General features: G+C 49.5%; 1 protein-coding gene across 1 annotated transcript in view; it reads left to right on the forward strand.

Moving 5' to 3' along the window:
* LOC148041342 (uncharacterized) overlaps nt 1-454 on the forward strand; it is a 46,903-nt gene extending 46,449 nt beyond the window's left edge. Inside the window, exon 3 of the mRNA XM_087679007.1 lies at nt 429-454. Within this exon, the coding sequence (XP_087535133.1) occupies nt 429-439 (11 nt within the window). The 3' untranslated portion in view covers nt 440-454. The remainder of the gene's footprint in view (nt 1-428) is intronic.
* The last annotated feature ends 15,615 nt before the right edge of the window (nt 455-16,069 follow it).

Raw genomic sequence — 16,069 nt, forward strand, 5'->3', positions numbered from 1 at the left:
CAAGAAGTAAGCAACAATAGCCCAAGCCCCTTTGGTACAAATGATAGCATATAGGAGGAGGCAACAACCTTTCTGGTGGTCGATAACAACTTCCATGGCTCTTTGAGTAGGGCAAAGACAAATTTTCAACTTTCTCGCGATGAAACTCTTGAATTTCTCTCTATAGCATTTTCATTTATCCCCCAGCCCTATCAAGTTATCTTAGTAGAATCCAACCATTTGAGTGATTAGAGGTGGAGATATATGGAAAATGCTTGATGTAAACCCTAATTTACAGTAAAAAATAAGGATTTGATAGCCGCCTTGGGATGCGTGCTCAGAATTGAGGGCCTAGGACTTGAATTGCAGTAGTTGAAATTGATGAATTTTAGGGAGATTTAAGAGACCAGTGACCAAAATCAAATTTGGGTTTGAATTTATCTTTCAAGGAGCAAGGTGAAGGCCATCTCAAAGCAAACCAAGGGAGAAATCGGTTTCGAGGCTTACTAGTCAGTTTTGAAGAGACATTTGGATTAGCGAAGAAAATCAGAGGATCTCAGTTGTACTTCTTTCATTTGCAATACAAGATAAAGAGATACTACAAAGGATGCTAGTTTTGGGGCCAACAGGTTGTCCAATGTCCAAGATTAAAGTGGTAAAGTATGGATTTTTAGTTTACTTGGATTTATATGTTTGTTGTAGTTAGTGCTTAATTAGGTTATTTACCACCCTATCTGAGGAGAAATGTTGGTTTCACACACACACACACACACACACACACACACACACACACACATATATATATATATATATATATATATATATATAGATAGATAGATAGATAGAGAGAGAGAGAGAGAGAGAGAGAGAGAGAGAGAGAGAGAGAGAGATGGATGTCGTCCCGTCTGCCCGTCGCCCGCAGGCCTGTCGTCTGCGGTTGCGTTTGACGACTGTCTGACCGTCGCCCTCAGGCCCGTCGTCTGCGTCAGGCTTTGAAGCCCTGTCGGCTGCGGCTGCCTCTGACGCCCCGTCGCCTGCTTCTGACGCCCTTCGCGCCGCCCTGCCCTGCGTGTCGCCCCCTGCGCGCCGCCCTGCCCTGTCGCCCTTCGTTGCACCCTGCGCGTCTGCGGCTGCCTCTGACGCCCCGTCGCCCTTCGTTGCCCCCTGCGCGCTGCCCTGCCCTGCGTGTCGCCCTGCCCTGCCTTGCGCGCCGCCTTGCCCTGCGCGTCGCCTGGTCCCTTTCCCCAGGGCAGCGCAGGTTCGACTGGACCCTGCAAAACGACGCTGCGTAGGATCGACATGACCTGACCTGTGTACTCCTGTGCACAGAGAGAGAGAGAGAGAGAGAGAGAGAGAGAGAGAGAGAGAGAGAGAGAGGTAACCTGGATTTGCAGTTGTGCAGAATCTGCACAGAGAGAGAGAGAGAGAGAGAGAGAGAGAGAGAGAGAGAGCGATGGCGGAGAGCTCGTGCGATTGCGGACCTGGGACCCCCGTGACCTAACGACTCGATTTTGGCCCCTGCGCAACCGTTGGACCCTGCCGTCAACCCCTTCCATTGCTGGGCCGCCGCCCCGTTGACTTCCTTGTCGTGGGCCTGCTGCGCGCTGTCGACGGCTCCTGCGCCCGTCGTTTGTCGGTTGCCTGCACCTGCGATTATCGCCTGCTTTTGCACCCGTCGCCTGCACCTGCACTCGTCGCGTGCTCCTGTGACCCTCGCCTGTTTGCTGCACCCCGCCTTCTCATCATTGGTCTGCTGTGCCTGTCGCCAGCAGACTGACTTCGCGTGCGTCTGCACCGCCCGTGTGCCCCCTCTGACCCGTCGTGTGACCTGCCATCCGTCCGGTCTGCCATCAGGGACGACCCGGTCTGCAGCCGCCCTGTCTCCCTGCCGTCGCCTGTCACCGCCCTCATGTCGTCACTCACAGGCTTCTCGCCTGCATCTGGCAGCCTGTCAGTTGCGCCTCCAGCCCTGCTGTCGCCCGCGTGCACTGCGGGCTCTGCGCCTCGTTCACGCCCGTCCGCCTTGTGCGTCCGGCCTTTTGCCCACGCCTGATTTCCCCCCTCGCCTGTGCGTCAGTCCTCCTTCGAGATCAGCTCGTCATCCAAGATGGCTGGATTGGATCTGGATTTCATATACCAAACGGTGGCAGCACTTGGCCCGGATTCTGATGCTGAGGAACCGGAGGATATGGTTCCGTGCACTGAAGAGATGCCCCCAGGTCCTGACATCCAGCCTGCGGGTAAACGTACCAAGCATACCTCGGCAGAGATAGGTGTTCTTCTGGATCGTTCCTATGCGCAGGTTGCTTCGGATTCTGTGGACTCTCAGGATGTGGACTGGGAACATCTGCTGGAATTTGCCAACACTCTGCTCTACGAATATGTGCAACACAACCAGGAAGCCTTTTTTGACTCTGCACCTGACGATGTTCTGGAAGCTACGGTTCACCCAAAAACTGTCCTACGATCTTTTTCAGTGTTTTATGAACGCGCGGTGATACTCTTCTTCACTGGTCGAATCCCGCTGCTTTCCCGTATTCGCCAATGGCTGTAGAGTCTGCTACAAGGAGAATGTGTTGAAGAGATTTTTGTTGGGTCCCGGGGTTTTTTTGAGGTCCTCTTGAAAACTGAGATGCACCGTGCTGCTCTCCTGTCTAAACTGCCTTTGTTTTTTGATCGTCAGTTGGTTCATGTGGTTCCATGGTGCCCGATGGCAGATTTTCAACGCCTGCTGCAACGTGAATGCCTTGTGTGGGTAGAAGTGGAAAATTGTCCGGCTGTTTATTGGCCGCTATTGAAGGATGCCATGGCCGCTGTGGGCACGGTTCTGGTCCCTCCCAGTCTCAGGGCTATGAATCGCAACCGCTTGTGCATGTTATGGGATACTGCAAGGAAAAGGCCAACTTGGTTACGTCTCAATTGCTCTGGCATGCATCCGTTACACTTTCATTTGAAATGGGGCAATTTTGCAGGCCATTGCTTTTCCTGTGGACAGTTTGGGCATTTTATGGCAGAATGCCCAGAGCAGCAACACCTTTCAGATGCGGGCCATGTTGCTCCGCCCGTGGAAGATATGGTGTGTGATGCTCCGTCGCTGGATACTATCCATCCGCTCCAAGTTCTGGGTAAAGGTAAACAATAGGTTTCGGGTCTGGATTCCCGTGCCATCGATTGGGTTGAAGTTCGTGCAAAAAAAGACAACAGGATTGTCGCCGGCATGGAGAATACTGTGCCTACTACCTCACAAGATTCCATGCGTACATATATGCGCAGGAAGGAAATGTTGTCTTCCGAGCGCTCTGCTCCTGCTATGGTTTCCTCGGCCCCCCGTCCTCAGCCCGCCAAGAAAATGTATTCGGATCGTCTAAAGGGTCCACCTGCAAAGCTGGCTTTTGATACCAGAGGCAACGTCATTACCCCATGGGACCGTCGGTATCCACGTTCCAACCCCAAACAAGCAGATATGCCGTCTACTTCCAAATCTGGTCCTCAGAACTCTTTTGCGGTGTTGGCGGATTTCTTGGATGAGGGAGTCCTGGACATTCTCGCTGACAAAGTCAAATCGAGGCAAGCTGTGCCTCGTACTTGATTTTACTTTGCATACACATGAAAATAGCCACGTGGAATGTGCGAGGAATTTGTTCTCTACACAAGCAACATGCCATGTGGACTGCCTTGTATGAGAATCAGTGGGATGTCCTGTGCGTTGTTGAGCACAAGAGTCACGGTGACGCCGGAAAAGTTGTGGATTGCCATGGCTTTCGTTTGTTCTATGCAGGAACACAGGCCATGCCTTATTCGGGTGTGCTCATGATTGTACATGCCAAATATCAGCCTGTTCTTATTAAAAATGATATTCATGGTCGCTTTTTGGTGGTTGAAATTTTATTCGAAGGGGAAATCTTATGGTTACTTGGCCTCTATGCTCCGAATGATTCCTTATCTCGCCGGGAGCTTTGGCAGACTTTGCAGACTTCCTTGTCACTTGGCAGACGGGGCTTCTTCATGGGGGATTTCAATATGTGTGTTGATTCTTCCCAGTCCACATCGGAGCATTCGGTCATGGATGCGCCGGAAAGTCGTATGTGGCATGAGTTGGCTCTTGCTGTTCTTAAGCAAGATCTCTAGTCCTGGCTACACCCGTCTTCTACCGGGTTTACTTTCCATTCGGCCCAGTATGCAACAACATGGTCGCGGTTGGACCGTATATATATCATGCAGAATGATGATTTTCTTCCTGAGATGCTCGAAATAAAAGTGTTGCAGCAATATGCTTTGTCGGATCATTTCCCTCTGCAGTTTGAGTTGCTTGCGCAACCCATTGCACCTTTCAAGCAATTTCTGGAGAGACTCCTTGTGCGTTTCAACTCATCCTACTTGAAGCATGCAAATTTTCAGGGCTATATATAGCAATTGCTTGACAGATTCTTCTTGGACTTCTCTTCTCAGGGCACTGCAATCATTTGACAGATTGCTCTCTAATGTGCAACGGGTTGCTCAGCAGTATGGGATCTATCATGCCTCTCTTTGTCGGCGCCGTCGACAGGCAGCGGAGGACCTGCTGGTTTTGGTTCGCTCTCTGCTGGTGGACACTCCGGATGATGCATTTCTGCTTGCACTGGCCATGCGGGTGGCCGATCTTATTAAAGAATTCGAGTTAAAATCGTATCAGCAGGCCAAATTGCAACATCTGACAGAGACTTTGCAAGATAGTGCATGTCAGACCCATAAGTTCTTTCGAGCTCTCCATGCCTCTCCTGCTCGCGAGAATATGACCAGACTCGAGGATGCAGAAGGCCACCTTATCGTGGATCCACAGTCTATTGTGCATATGTGCAGGAATTATTTCCGTGACCTTCTCGGTTCCGCTTCTCCACCTTCAGCCCAAATTACTCAGGCCCGTTCGGTTTTTTATGACCTGGTCTGCAATCAGCTTCCGCAGGACATCCAAGGTACTATGGAGTCAGATATTGGTGAGGCAGAGGTTATGGACGTCTTGTTACACTTGCCCAAAGATAAAAGTCCGGGTTAGGATGGTCTCACCAATGAGTTCTTTGAAGCTTTCGCTACTCAACTGGCCAAACCATTGCAGGCTTTATTCCAGCAGGTGTGGGAAACGGGGATCATGCCTCCCTCATGGAAACAAGGACTTATTAAACTACTTCCAAAAGTTCCTTCGCCATCTAAGTTGACACAGTGACACCCAATTTCTTTGATGGGTTCAATGTACAAAATCTTTTCCAAAGTAATGGCAAATCGGCTCCATAAGCATCTCCCTGCCCTTGTGCACCCTCTCTAGTATGGCTTCATTAAGGGCCGAAATATTCTGCACAATGTTTTGAATGCCCAATTGGCCATTGATTATGCCAGGCATTCTAATCAGGAGGTGGTACTGGTTCAACTGGACCTGGAAAAGGCTTTTGACTATCTGGACTGGTCTTTCGTTGCTGACCTTATGTCCGCTATGGGCTTTGGTGCTCGGATGTCTCGTTTGATCTACACCATTAGTGCTGCGGCGTCTTCGCGAGTCATGCTGAACGGAGGTGTTATTGAGCAATTTGTCCTTGCCCGTTCTGTCAGACAGGGGTGTCCTTTGAGCCCTTTATTCTTTGCCCTGGCGACACATCCAGTTCTTTCCATGTTATCTCATATGGCCGCCTCCTCTCAGTTGGCTGGATTGACGCTTCCTACAGGACAGCACTTCATTAGCCAATCTCTGGCGGATGACACCTTTATGATTTTGCGTGCGGACAAGGATAACCTTCGAAAAGCATTGGATGTTTGGGGTCTCTTTGGTCAGGCGTCAGGCCTTCGTATCAATGCGCTCAAATCAGCCATTCTAAGCTGCACGGAGTCGAATTTGCAGTCCTTGGACTGGCACGGTCTGGTTGTTCCTCGTGGCTCCATTGTCAGACATCTTGGATACCCTTTGGGTGTTGATGTTCCCCCAAAGCAGCTTCTGCAGTGGATCTCTCAGAAAATGGTGACTAAGTTTATGTATTGGAAGTCTCAGGCCTGGCCCTTCCATGTTCGCCTCAAAGTAGCTCAGATCATTATGTTGCCAATGCTCACCTATTTCTTGCCATTGTTGCCCTGGACTACTACGACTCTGAATGCTCTTACTCAGTCTATTCGCTTCATGCTATGGAAGGACTCATTGCATGCAGGTATTTCCTGGATCTCGTGGTCACATGCGTGCGCCCCCAAACGCATGGGTGGCGGAGCTATCTTAGATGCCCAAACTCACATGTAGGCACTCTGTTGGTCTCTTTTCCGCGCCATGTGTTCGGATCATCATCCATGGGTAGATATAGCCCGTTATTTCCTTGAGGCACATGGGCTTTTGCATGGCAATACCCAAATCCGGAGTTCTTGGCGGCATGTTCTTAATGCTGATTCGTGGTTCTCCACTTCTTCTTCATCGCTGCTTACTCATTTGGTATGTTCCTGGAAACAAGTCCTTCAAAAGGCTCAGTGGCATCCAGCGGAGGATCGCTTAGCTACTAACTCTTTTCAATTGGAATTGTTGGCAGTCTCGCGTTTACTTTCATGGGAAGGTAAACATGAGCTTAGACCACAATTCAACCGGATGGCACGTTTGGGCTTGTCTTCAGTTGCGGATGCCACCCTTGCCAGTCGCAATGTGCTTATATCGTTTCGTACAGCTAGGAGGCTTTTCAGGATCCCTCGTGGATATAGGCCTTTATGGAAACAGCTTTTGACGGTGCTCCAGAGTAGACAACCCTTTCCTGCCCCTGCTTCGGATCGGCCCTGGCAGGATTGGGACCTACAAGGCCGGCTGAATTTGAGCAAAGCTTCTGCTAACCAAGTGTATCATCTTTTGATTACAGATCATCAATGGCTAGTTCCTAAAGTGAATGCTTTATGGGGATTGCGTAAATCCCGGTCATGGTGGAGGGCAACTGTGATGGAGGGCTGGTTGAACAAGTCACCCTTTAAATATAAAGTCTTTCTTTGGTGAGTGATGATTGGGGGTCTTCCGCTTGCTTCGGCTCTTTCCAAGCGACGAATCTCCAATGGCTCCTGTTTATTTTGCACCACTACTATGGAATCCGCCCGCCACCGATTTATTTCTTGCCCCGTCGTTAAGAAAGTCTGGTTATTTTTGTCGGCTGTTTGGCGAGGGGTGGTTGGTATCACCCTGCGTCCCTTTCATTGGGTTTTTGGCCAGCCCAAATACCCTGCTCCCGCACAGCCCCATATGAAGCTCATGTATCACTTTCTTCGATACTGGCGCTGTTGGCATAATTGGACCATTCGGAATGCTTTTCTGTTTGACTCCGCCTATAATGTTCAGCGGCATATTGTGAGGCTCAAGGGCCTCTTGTATTGGCAGTTAGCTCTTCTCCATCGTTCTGATTTGCTCTCTACGGAGGACCTCCGTCCCTGGCATATGGCAATTTCCTCCGCATCCTTGCCATGACATTGTAACTTGTAGAACTTAGAACCTCTTCACATGATGGCTTGGATTGTCGCCATGTATCTTGTAATCCAGTAATCTTGTATTTTTTTCATAATTAATACAATTACCTTTTACGAAAAAAGAGAGAGAGAGAGAGAGAGAGAGAGAGAGAGAGAGAGAGACGCCTGAACGAGTGCACGCCTGTTCGCCTGTGGTCCCCTGCTTTATGTCCACGTGCAGAGGTAAGGCAACCGAGAGCAAGAGAGAGAGGATCGCCTAGACCTGTGCGCCGCCTGGAGACCCATCTGACGGCTGCGGCCTGACGACTTCTTCAGAGAGCAGACAGCAGTATGGCTGGCCTGGATATGGAGTTTCTAGACCGGACGGTGGCAGCCCTTGGCCCTGATTCCGATACAGAGGAGCCGGAGGATATGGTGCTGTGCACGGAGGAGATGCCTCCGGGTTCTGAACTGCCGCCTGCGGGCAAACGCTCCAAGCATACTTCTGACGAGCCAATGGATCCTCAGGAACGTTTCTATGCGCAGGTTGCCTCTGATCCTATGGATTCGCAGGAGATTGACTGGGAGCATTTGCTGGACTTTGCCAATACTCTGCTTGGCGATTGTGTCCAGCATAATAATGAAACTTATTCTGACGCGCGAACTGATGATGTGCTGGAAGCCACGGCGGATCCCAAATCAGTCTTGCGGTCCTTTTCGGTGTTTTATGACCGTGCCGTTATACTTTTCTTCACTGGCAGGATCCCAGTGCTTTCACATATTCGCCAGTGGATGCACCATTTATTGCAAGGGGAGTGTGTTGAGGAGATCTTCCTTGGACCTCGCGGCTTTTATGAGGTGCTGTTGAAATCGGAAATACATCGAGCTGAGCTCCTGTCCAAGTTGCCATTATTCTTTGATCGCCGCTTGGTCCATGTGGTACCATGGCGCCCTATGGGCGATTTCCAGTGTCTGCTTCAACGAGAATGCCCGGTGTGGGTGGAAGTGGAAAATTGTCCGGTGGTCTATTCGCCATTGTTGAAGGATGCGATGGCAGTTGTGGGAACAGTGCTGGTTCCCCCAAGCCTCAGGGCTATGAATCGAAACCGTTTATGCCCTGAAAGGCGACCGTCTTCCGAGGATGCGCAGGTTGTGCTGCCTAAGGATGACATGGTGCTTGATGTCTTGGCACAAGAGGCCCTTCAGCCACCTAATGTCGTGGATAAAGGCAAACAACAGGTCCTGGGTTTGGATTCCCGTAGCACTGATTGGATTGAGGTACGTAAAAAAAAAAGGTAAAAAGTTGGATGCAGGTCTGGAGGATCCTGGGCCTAATGCTTCACAGGATTCCGTGCGCACGTATATGCGCAGGAAAGAAATGTTCACTTCACAGCAGGCTGCGCGTACTATGGCCCCGTCTGCCCCGTGTAATCAGTCTACAAGGAAAGTCTATATAGACGGTCCCAAGGGCCCACTTGCTAAGCTGGCGTTTGATACAAAAGGTAATGTGATTACACCCTGGGATGGGCGTTATTCCCGCTCCACTCCCAAGGCAATGGATTTTCCTTCTACCTCTAAAGCAGGTCGCCAGAATTGGTTTACAGTATTGGCTGATTTTCTGGATGAGGGTGTCCTGGATGCTCTCGCGGAAAAGGTGAAATCGAGGCAACAGGCGCCTCGTTCCTGACTTTCTTATTTTGAAGATATATGAAGATGGCCACGTGGAATGTGCGAGGCATTTGCTCTCGCCATAAGCAACATGCCATGTGGACTGTCTTGCATGAGAACCAGTGGGATGTATTGTGTGCAGTTGAGCACAAAAGTCACAGTGAAGCAGGAAAAGTTGTGGATTGTCATGGATTCCATGTGTTTTATGCAGGGACACATGCTACGCACTATTCGGGCGTGCTGATGATTGTCCATGAGAAATACTAGCCTGTTCTTGTTAAAAATGATGTGCAGGGCCGCTTTCTGGTAATCGAAGTCTTATTTGAAGGAGAGATTTTATGGTTGCTGGGCCTCTATGCTCCGAATGATCCCGCATCCCGACGGGATCTTTGGTCGACTTTGCAGGGCTCCATGTCACTTGGCCGAAGGGGGTTTTTGATGGGAGATTTCAATATGTGTGTTGACTCTTCTTAGTCCACTTCAGGGCATTCGGTAATGGATATGCCGGAAAGCCGGGTGTGGAATTCCTTTGCTTTGTGCGTACTTAAGCAAGATCTTTGGTCGTGGCTTCACCCTTCTTTTTCAGGGTTTACTTTTCATTCCGCACAATATGCAACTACTTGGTCGCGATTGGACCGAATGTATATCATGCAGGGGGATGATTTTCTTCCCGAGATGCTCGAAATGAAGGTCTTGCAGCAATATGCATTGTCGGACCATTTCCCCCTCCAGCTTGAGATGCGGGCACAACCTATTGCACCTTTTATGCAGTTGCTGGATAGGCTCCCTTTACGTTTCAACTCCTCTTATTTGAAGCATCCAATTTTTCAGGGCTATATGCAGCAATTGATTGAGAGGTTCTTATTGGACTTCGCTGCTGAGGGCTTGGCTTGATTTGCACGGCTGCTCTCTAATGTGCAGTGGGTTGCTCGGCAGTATGGGATTCATCATGCCTCTCTTTGTCGGCGACGTCGACATGCAGCAGAGGGCTTACTGGCTTTGGTCTGTTCGTTGCTCGTGGATACCCGAGATGATGATTTTCTGGAGTCACTGGAGAGGCGTTTGGCCCATCTTATTCAAGTGTTTCAGTTGAAATCTTATTAGCAGGCCAAGCTGCATAACTTGACGGACACATTGCAAGATAGTGCCTGCCAGTCTCATAAGTTCTTTCGCGACTTGCATGCTTCTCCTGCTCGCGAAAATATGACTAGACTCCGGGATTCGGAAGGTGGCATGGTCACTGATCCGCAGACCATTATCAATATGTGCAGAAATTATTTTATGGAACTTCTTGGTTCTTCTCCCTCGCCTTCTTGCCAGGTTACGCATGCCCGCTCGGTCTTCTATCATCTGGTCCGCCAGCAGGTTCCACTTGATATGCAAGCCACTTTGGAGGCGGATATTTACGAGGAGGAGGTTATGGATGTTTTGTTGCACCTGCCTAAGGATAAAAGTCCTGGTTGGGATGGTCTCACCAATGAATTCTTTGAGAACTCGGCCATGCAGTTGGTGAAGCCATTGGCGGTCATGTTTCAGGAGGTTTGGGAAACAGGGGTCATGCCTTCCTCATGGAAAGAAGGCCTTATCAAACTAATTCCAAAGGTCCCTTCGCCGTCAATGCTGCAACACTGGAGACCAATTTCTTTGATGGGCTCGATGTATAAAATCTTCTCCAAAGTGCTGGCGAATCGGCTTCACAAGCACCTTCCAGCTATTGTGCATCCTCTCCAATATGGTTTCATTAAGGGCCGCAACATTCTGCATAATATCTTAAATGTGCAAATGGCTATTGACTATGCGCGGCACTTCAGTCAGGAAGTGGTATTGATTCAATGGGACTTGGAAAAGGCGTTTGACTATGTGGACTGGTCTTTCATTGCAGATCTCATGTCTGCTATGTGTTTTGGTACTCGGATGTCCCGATTGATCTACACCATTAGTGCTGCGGCTTCTTCAAGAGTTATGCTCAGTGGTGGGGTTACAGAGCCATTTGTCCTTGCACGCTCGGTCAGACAGGGTTCCCCTTTGAGTCCTCTCTTCTTTGCCCTGGCGACTCACCCGGTCCTTTCAATGTTATCCTCAATGGCGGCTTCTTCTCAGCTGGCAGGATTGTCTCTTCCTTTGGGGCACCACTTCATTAGCCAATCTTTGGCTGATGACACCTTTATGATTTTGCGGGCGGACAGGGACAACATTCGAAAGGCATTAGATGTTTGGACGCTCTTTGGTCAGGCCTCTGGTCTTCGCATCAATGCCTTTAAATCAGCCATACTCAGTTGCACGGAGCCTGATTTACAGTCATTAGGCTGGCAGGGCCAGGCTGTTTCTCGTGGCTCCATTGTCAGGCATCTTGGATACCCATTGGGGGTGGATGTACGGCCAAAAGACCTATTGGAGTGGATTTTACAGAAACTGGCGGGGAAGTTTATGTATTGGAAGTCGCAAGCGTGGCCATTCCATGTCCGCCTCAAAGTGGCTCAGACAATTATGTTACCAATGCTAACGTATTTCTTGCCATTGTTGCCGTGGAGGCCTACTACTTTGAAGGCTCTCACTCATCCCATTCGTTGCATGCTATGGAAGAAGGATTCACTGCAGGCAGGTATTTTGTGGATTTCATGGTGACATACATGTACCCCTAAACGCATGGGTGGTGGAGCTATTTTGGATGCAGAAACTCATATGCTGGCTCTTCGTTGGTCTCTTTTTCGTGCCATGTGTGTGGATCATCACTCATGGACCAGCATAGCTCGTTATTTTCTTGAGGACAACGGGCTACGCAATGGTAATACACAACTTCGGGCCTCTTGGTGGCATGTCCTTAATGCTGACGCTCGATTTTCCAATCCCTCTTCCTCTTTGTTACTGAACTTGGTCGGCTCTCGGAAAGTGGTGCTCCGAAAGGCCCGTTGGCATCCAGTGGGGGACCGCTTGCAGACCAACTCTTTTCAGCTGGAATTGTTGGCAGTATCGAGATTACTTTCATGGGAAGACAAACATCAGCCCAGACCGAGATTTAACCGCATGGCCTGTTTAGGTGTGACTTTGATTGCGGATGCTACCCTTGCCACTCGCAATGTTCTCGCATCGTTTCGGACTGGTAGGAGACTTTTCAGGATCCCGCGTGGATACTGTGGTTTATGGGGAAAGCTTTTGTCGGAGCTTCAGGGTAGGCAACCCTTTCTTGCCTTGGCTGTGGATCGTCCTTGGCAGGACTGGGACCTTGCAGGCCGGTTGAGTCAGGAAAAGGCCTCTACTAATCAGGTGTATCATCTTCTCATTCAAGATCACCAATGGCTGGGTGTGAAAGCTAATACTGTTTGGGGACTGCGGAAATCGCTGTCATGGTGGCAGGCAACGCTGATGGAGGGCTGGCTGAATAAGGCACCTTTCAAATGCAAGGTCTTTCTTTGGGGGGTAATGATTGGTGGTCTTCCTCTTGCCGCCAGCTCTTTCCAAGCGTCGAATCTCCAATGGCAATTGTTTCTTTTGTACCACTACTGCGGAATCGGCCCGACATCGTTTTCTTTCTTGCCTGCTCGCCAAGAATATCTGGTCACTCTTGTCGCAAATCTGGCGCGCAGTGGTGGGTTCCTCACTAACTCCTTTCGATTGGGTTTTTGCGCGCCCAAAGTACCCCACACCGCCACAGTTACATATGAAGATCTTATTTCACTTTTTTAAATACTGGGGATGCTGGCACATTTGGACCACGCGCAATGCTTTTCTCTTTGATTCGGCCTCTGATGTACCGAGACATATTGCCAGGCTTAAAGGGCTCTTGCATTGGTAGCTAGATCTCATCGGGCACTCCGACTTGCTCCCTCGGGAGGATTTGCTTCCCTGGCACATGGCAATTGCCTCTAGGTCATTGCCATGATTGGTGTAACCCTTTTTAGTGCATTAGTACGGGGATTCCCCACACGTTGGCCTAGGGCCCTCGTGTCTCTTGTAATCATGTAATCATGTAATCTTGTACCTTTTTTTCGTAATTAATACAATTACCTTTTACGAAAAAAAAAGAAAGAGAGCTTTGAGAGAGAGAGAGAGAGAGAGAGAGAGAGAGGGCCATCGTGAGAGAAGATGCCGTCACCTGTGCGTCTGGCCCTAATGCCGCCCGTCTGACTACCGTGTCGCCTTTTTTCCTGTCGCGAGGAGCTGCGTTGACTGTCAGATTGCGCAGGGACTGGTAATGCAGACCTTCTGCCCCTCCTCGCCTGACCGGGCTGCAGCAGCGCCCAACAGCCACTCAGCAAGGGAGAAAGTGGGCGACAGCTTGGTGCCCCCCACTTGAGTCGTTTCTAGATTGCCCTGGCCTGGGGCCCGCGCCTGTTGAACGAACAGCAGGACACCGAGCCAGAGGCGCCACTCTTTTTGCAGACCGGCAAGTTCGTCAGCAACTGTCAGGTAAATTAGGGCAGACCCGTGCAGAACAGGGTAGCAGACACAAGAGGCAGTGCGGACTGCTCGTGCAGATCAGCGTTCGGACTGGGATTGGCATCCGCTGGGTGCAGACCCATACCATACAATCAGTCCAAGGGACTGTGGGCTGTGGGCTGTGGGGAGTGCTGGACCCAACTCTGGGATTGTGCTTCTTCTTGCAGGCTGCTGTGCATAGCCGAGAGAGAGAGAGAGAGAGAGAGAGAGAGAGAGAGAGAGGGGCCTGTGTTGGCCTGCGCTGTTTCTACCTCCTGTGAGCTCTTGCCTCGGCATCTGACCGGCACAAATAGTGATATACCATAGTTGGTTTGGATATGGCTTTTATAGACCAAACGGTGGCAGCTCTTGGTCCGGATTCTGATACGCAGGAACCAGAGGATATGGTTCCTTGCACGGAGGAGATGCCCCCTGGTCCTAACTTCCAGCCTGCGGGCAAATGCACCAAGCATACTTCGGAAGAGATTATGGATCCTCAGGAATGCTCTTATGCTTAGGTTGCCTTGGATTCTGTGGATTCTCAGGATGTTGACTGGGAACATTTGCTGGAGTTTGCCAACACTCTGCTTGGCGATTATATTCTGCATAATCATGAAGCGTTTTCTGACTCTGCCATTGAAGATGTTCTGGAAGCCACTGTGGACCCGAAAAATGTTTTGTGCTCATTTTCGGTGTTTTATGAACGTGCTGTTATACTCTTCTTCACTGGGAAGCTCTCGGTGCTTTCCCATATTCGCCAGTGGTTGCACAGTCTGCTACAAGGGAAATGTGTTGAAGAGATTTTTTTGGGCCCCGAGGCTTTTATGAGGTGCTGTTGAAATCTGAGCAGCATCGTGCTGATCTCCTGTTTAAACTGCCATTGTTTTTTGATCGCTGTTTGGTCCATGTTGTGCCATGGCGTCCAATGGCAGGTTTTCAGCGCTTGCTTCAAAGTGAATGCCCGATGTGGGTTGAAGTGGAAAATTGTCCGGCTGTCTATTGGCCACTGTTAAAGGATGCCATGGCCGTGGTGGACACTGTTTTGGTCCCCCCGAGCCTCAGGGCTGTGAATCGTAACCGTTTGTATATGTTATGGGACACTGCTAGGAAAAGCCCTGCTTGGTTACGTCTTAATTGCTCTGGTATGCATCCTTTGCACTTTTGCTTGAAATGCGGTAACTTTGCCGGGCATTGCTTTTCGTGTGGAAAATTGGGGCATTTTATGGCTGAATGCCCATAGAAGCAACTGACTTCAGATGCTGAGCATGTTGTGCTAGCCATGGAAGATATGGTGCGTGATGCTCCGTTGCAGGATGCAACCGAGCGACCTAAAGTTTTGGATAAAGGTAAACAACTCGTTTCGGATTTGGATTCCTATGGCAACGACTGGGTAGATGTATGTGCAAAAAAAGGTAAAAGGTTTGATGTTGGCATGGCGGATACTGTGCCTATTGCCTCACAAGATTCCATGCGCACTTATATGCGCAGGAAAGAAATGTTGTCTTCAGAGCACACTGCTCTTGCTATGGTTTCCTCTGCTCCCCATCATCAGCCTCCTAGGAAAGTGTATACGGATGGTCCAAAGGGTCCACTTGCTAAGCTGGCTTTTGATACTAGAGGTAACGTGATTACCCCATGGGATCGTCGTTATCCCCGTTCCATCCCCAAGACAGCGGATATACCGTCTATCTCCAAATGTGGTCGTCAGAACTCTTTTGCTGTGTTAGCTGATTTTTTGGATAAGGGAGTCCTGGACATTCTAGCAGAAAAGGTTAAATCGAGGCAAGCTATGCCTCGTACCTAATTTTCTTTTTGAATACACATGAGGATAGCCACGTGGAATGTGCGAGGCATTTGTTCTCGCCATAAGCAACATGCCATGTGGATTGCGTTGCATTAGAATCAGTGGGATGTCTTGTGTGTTGTTGAGCACAAGAGTCTTGGTGAAGCAGGAAAAGTTGTGGATTGTCATGGCTTTCGCTTGTTTTATGCGGGGACACATGCCATGCATTATTCTAGTGTACTTATGATTGTACATGAGAAAATCAGCCGATTTTTCTTAAAAATGATGTACATGGCCGTTTTGTGGTGATTGAAGTTTTATTTGAAGGAGAGATCTTATGGTTACTTGGCCTTTATGCTCCGAATGATCCTTTATCCCGTCGGGATCTTTGGAATGCTTTGAAGTCCTCCTTGTCACTTGGCAGACGGGGTTTTTTGATGGGGGATTTTAATATGTGTGTTGCTTCTTTACAGTCCACATCAGAGCATTCGGTGATGGACGCTCCGGAAAGTCGTGTGTGGAATGCGTTTGCTCTTGCCGTACTTAAGCAAGATCTCTGGTCTTGGCTACACCCTTCTTCTACCGGGTTTACTTTCCATTCTGCGTAGTATGCAACTACATGGTCGCGGTTGGACCTTATGTACATCATGCAGAATGATGATTTTCTTCCTGAGATGCTCGAAATGAAAGTGTTGCAACAATATGCCTTGTCGGACCATTTCCCTCTATAGCTTGAGATGCTTGCACAACCCATTGCACCTTTTAAGCAGTTTCTGGATCGACTCCCTTTACGCTTCAACT

Source organism: Lygodium microphyllum, chromosome 1, assembly GCF_053477565.2.
Source record: "Lygodium microphyllum isolate KBCC chromosome 1, Lygodium_microphyllum_v1.1.10, whole genome shotgun sequence".
Lineage (NCBI taxonomy): Eukaryota > Viridiplantae > Streptophyta > Polypodiopsida > Schizaeales > Lygodiaceae > Lygodium > Lygodium microphyllum.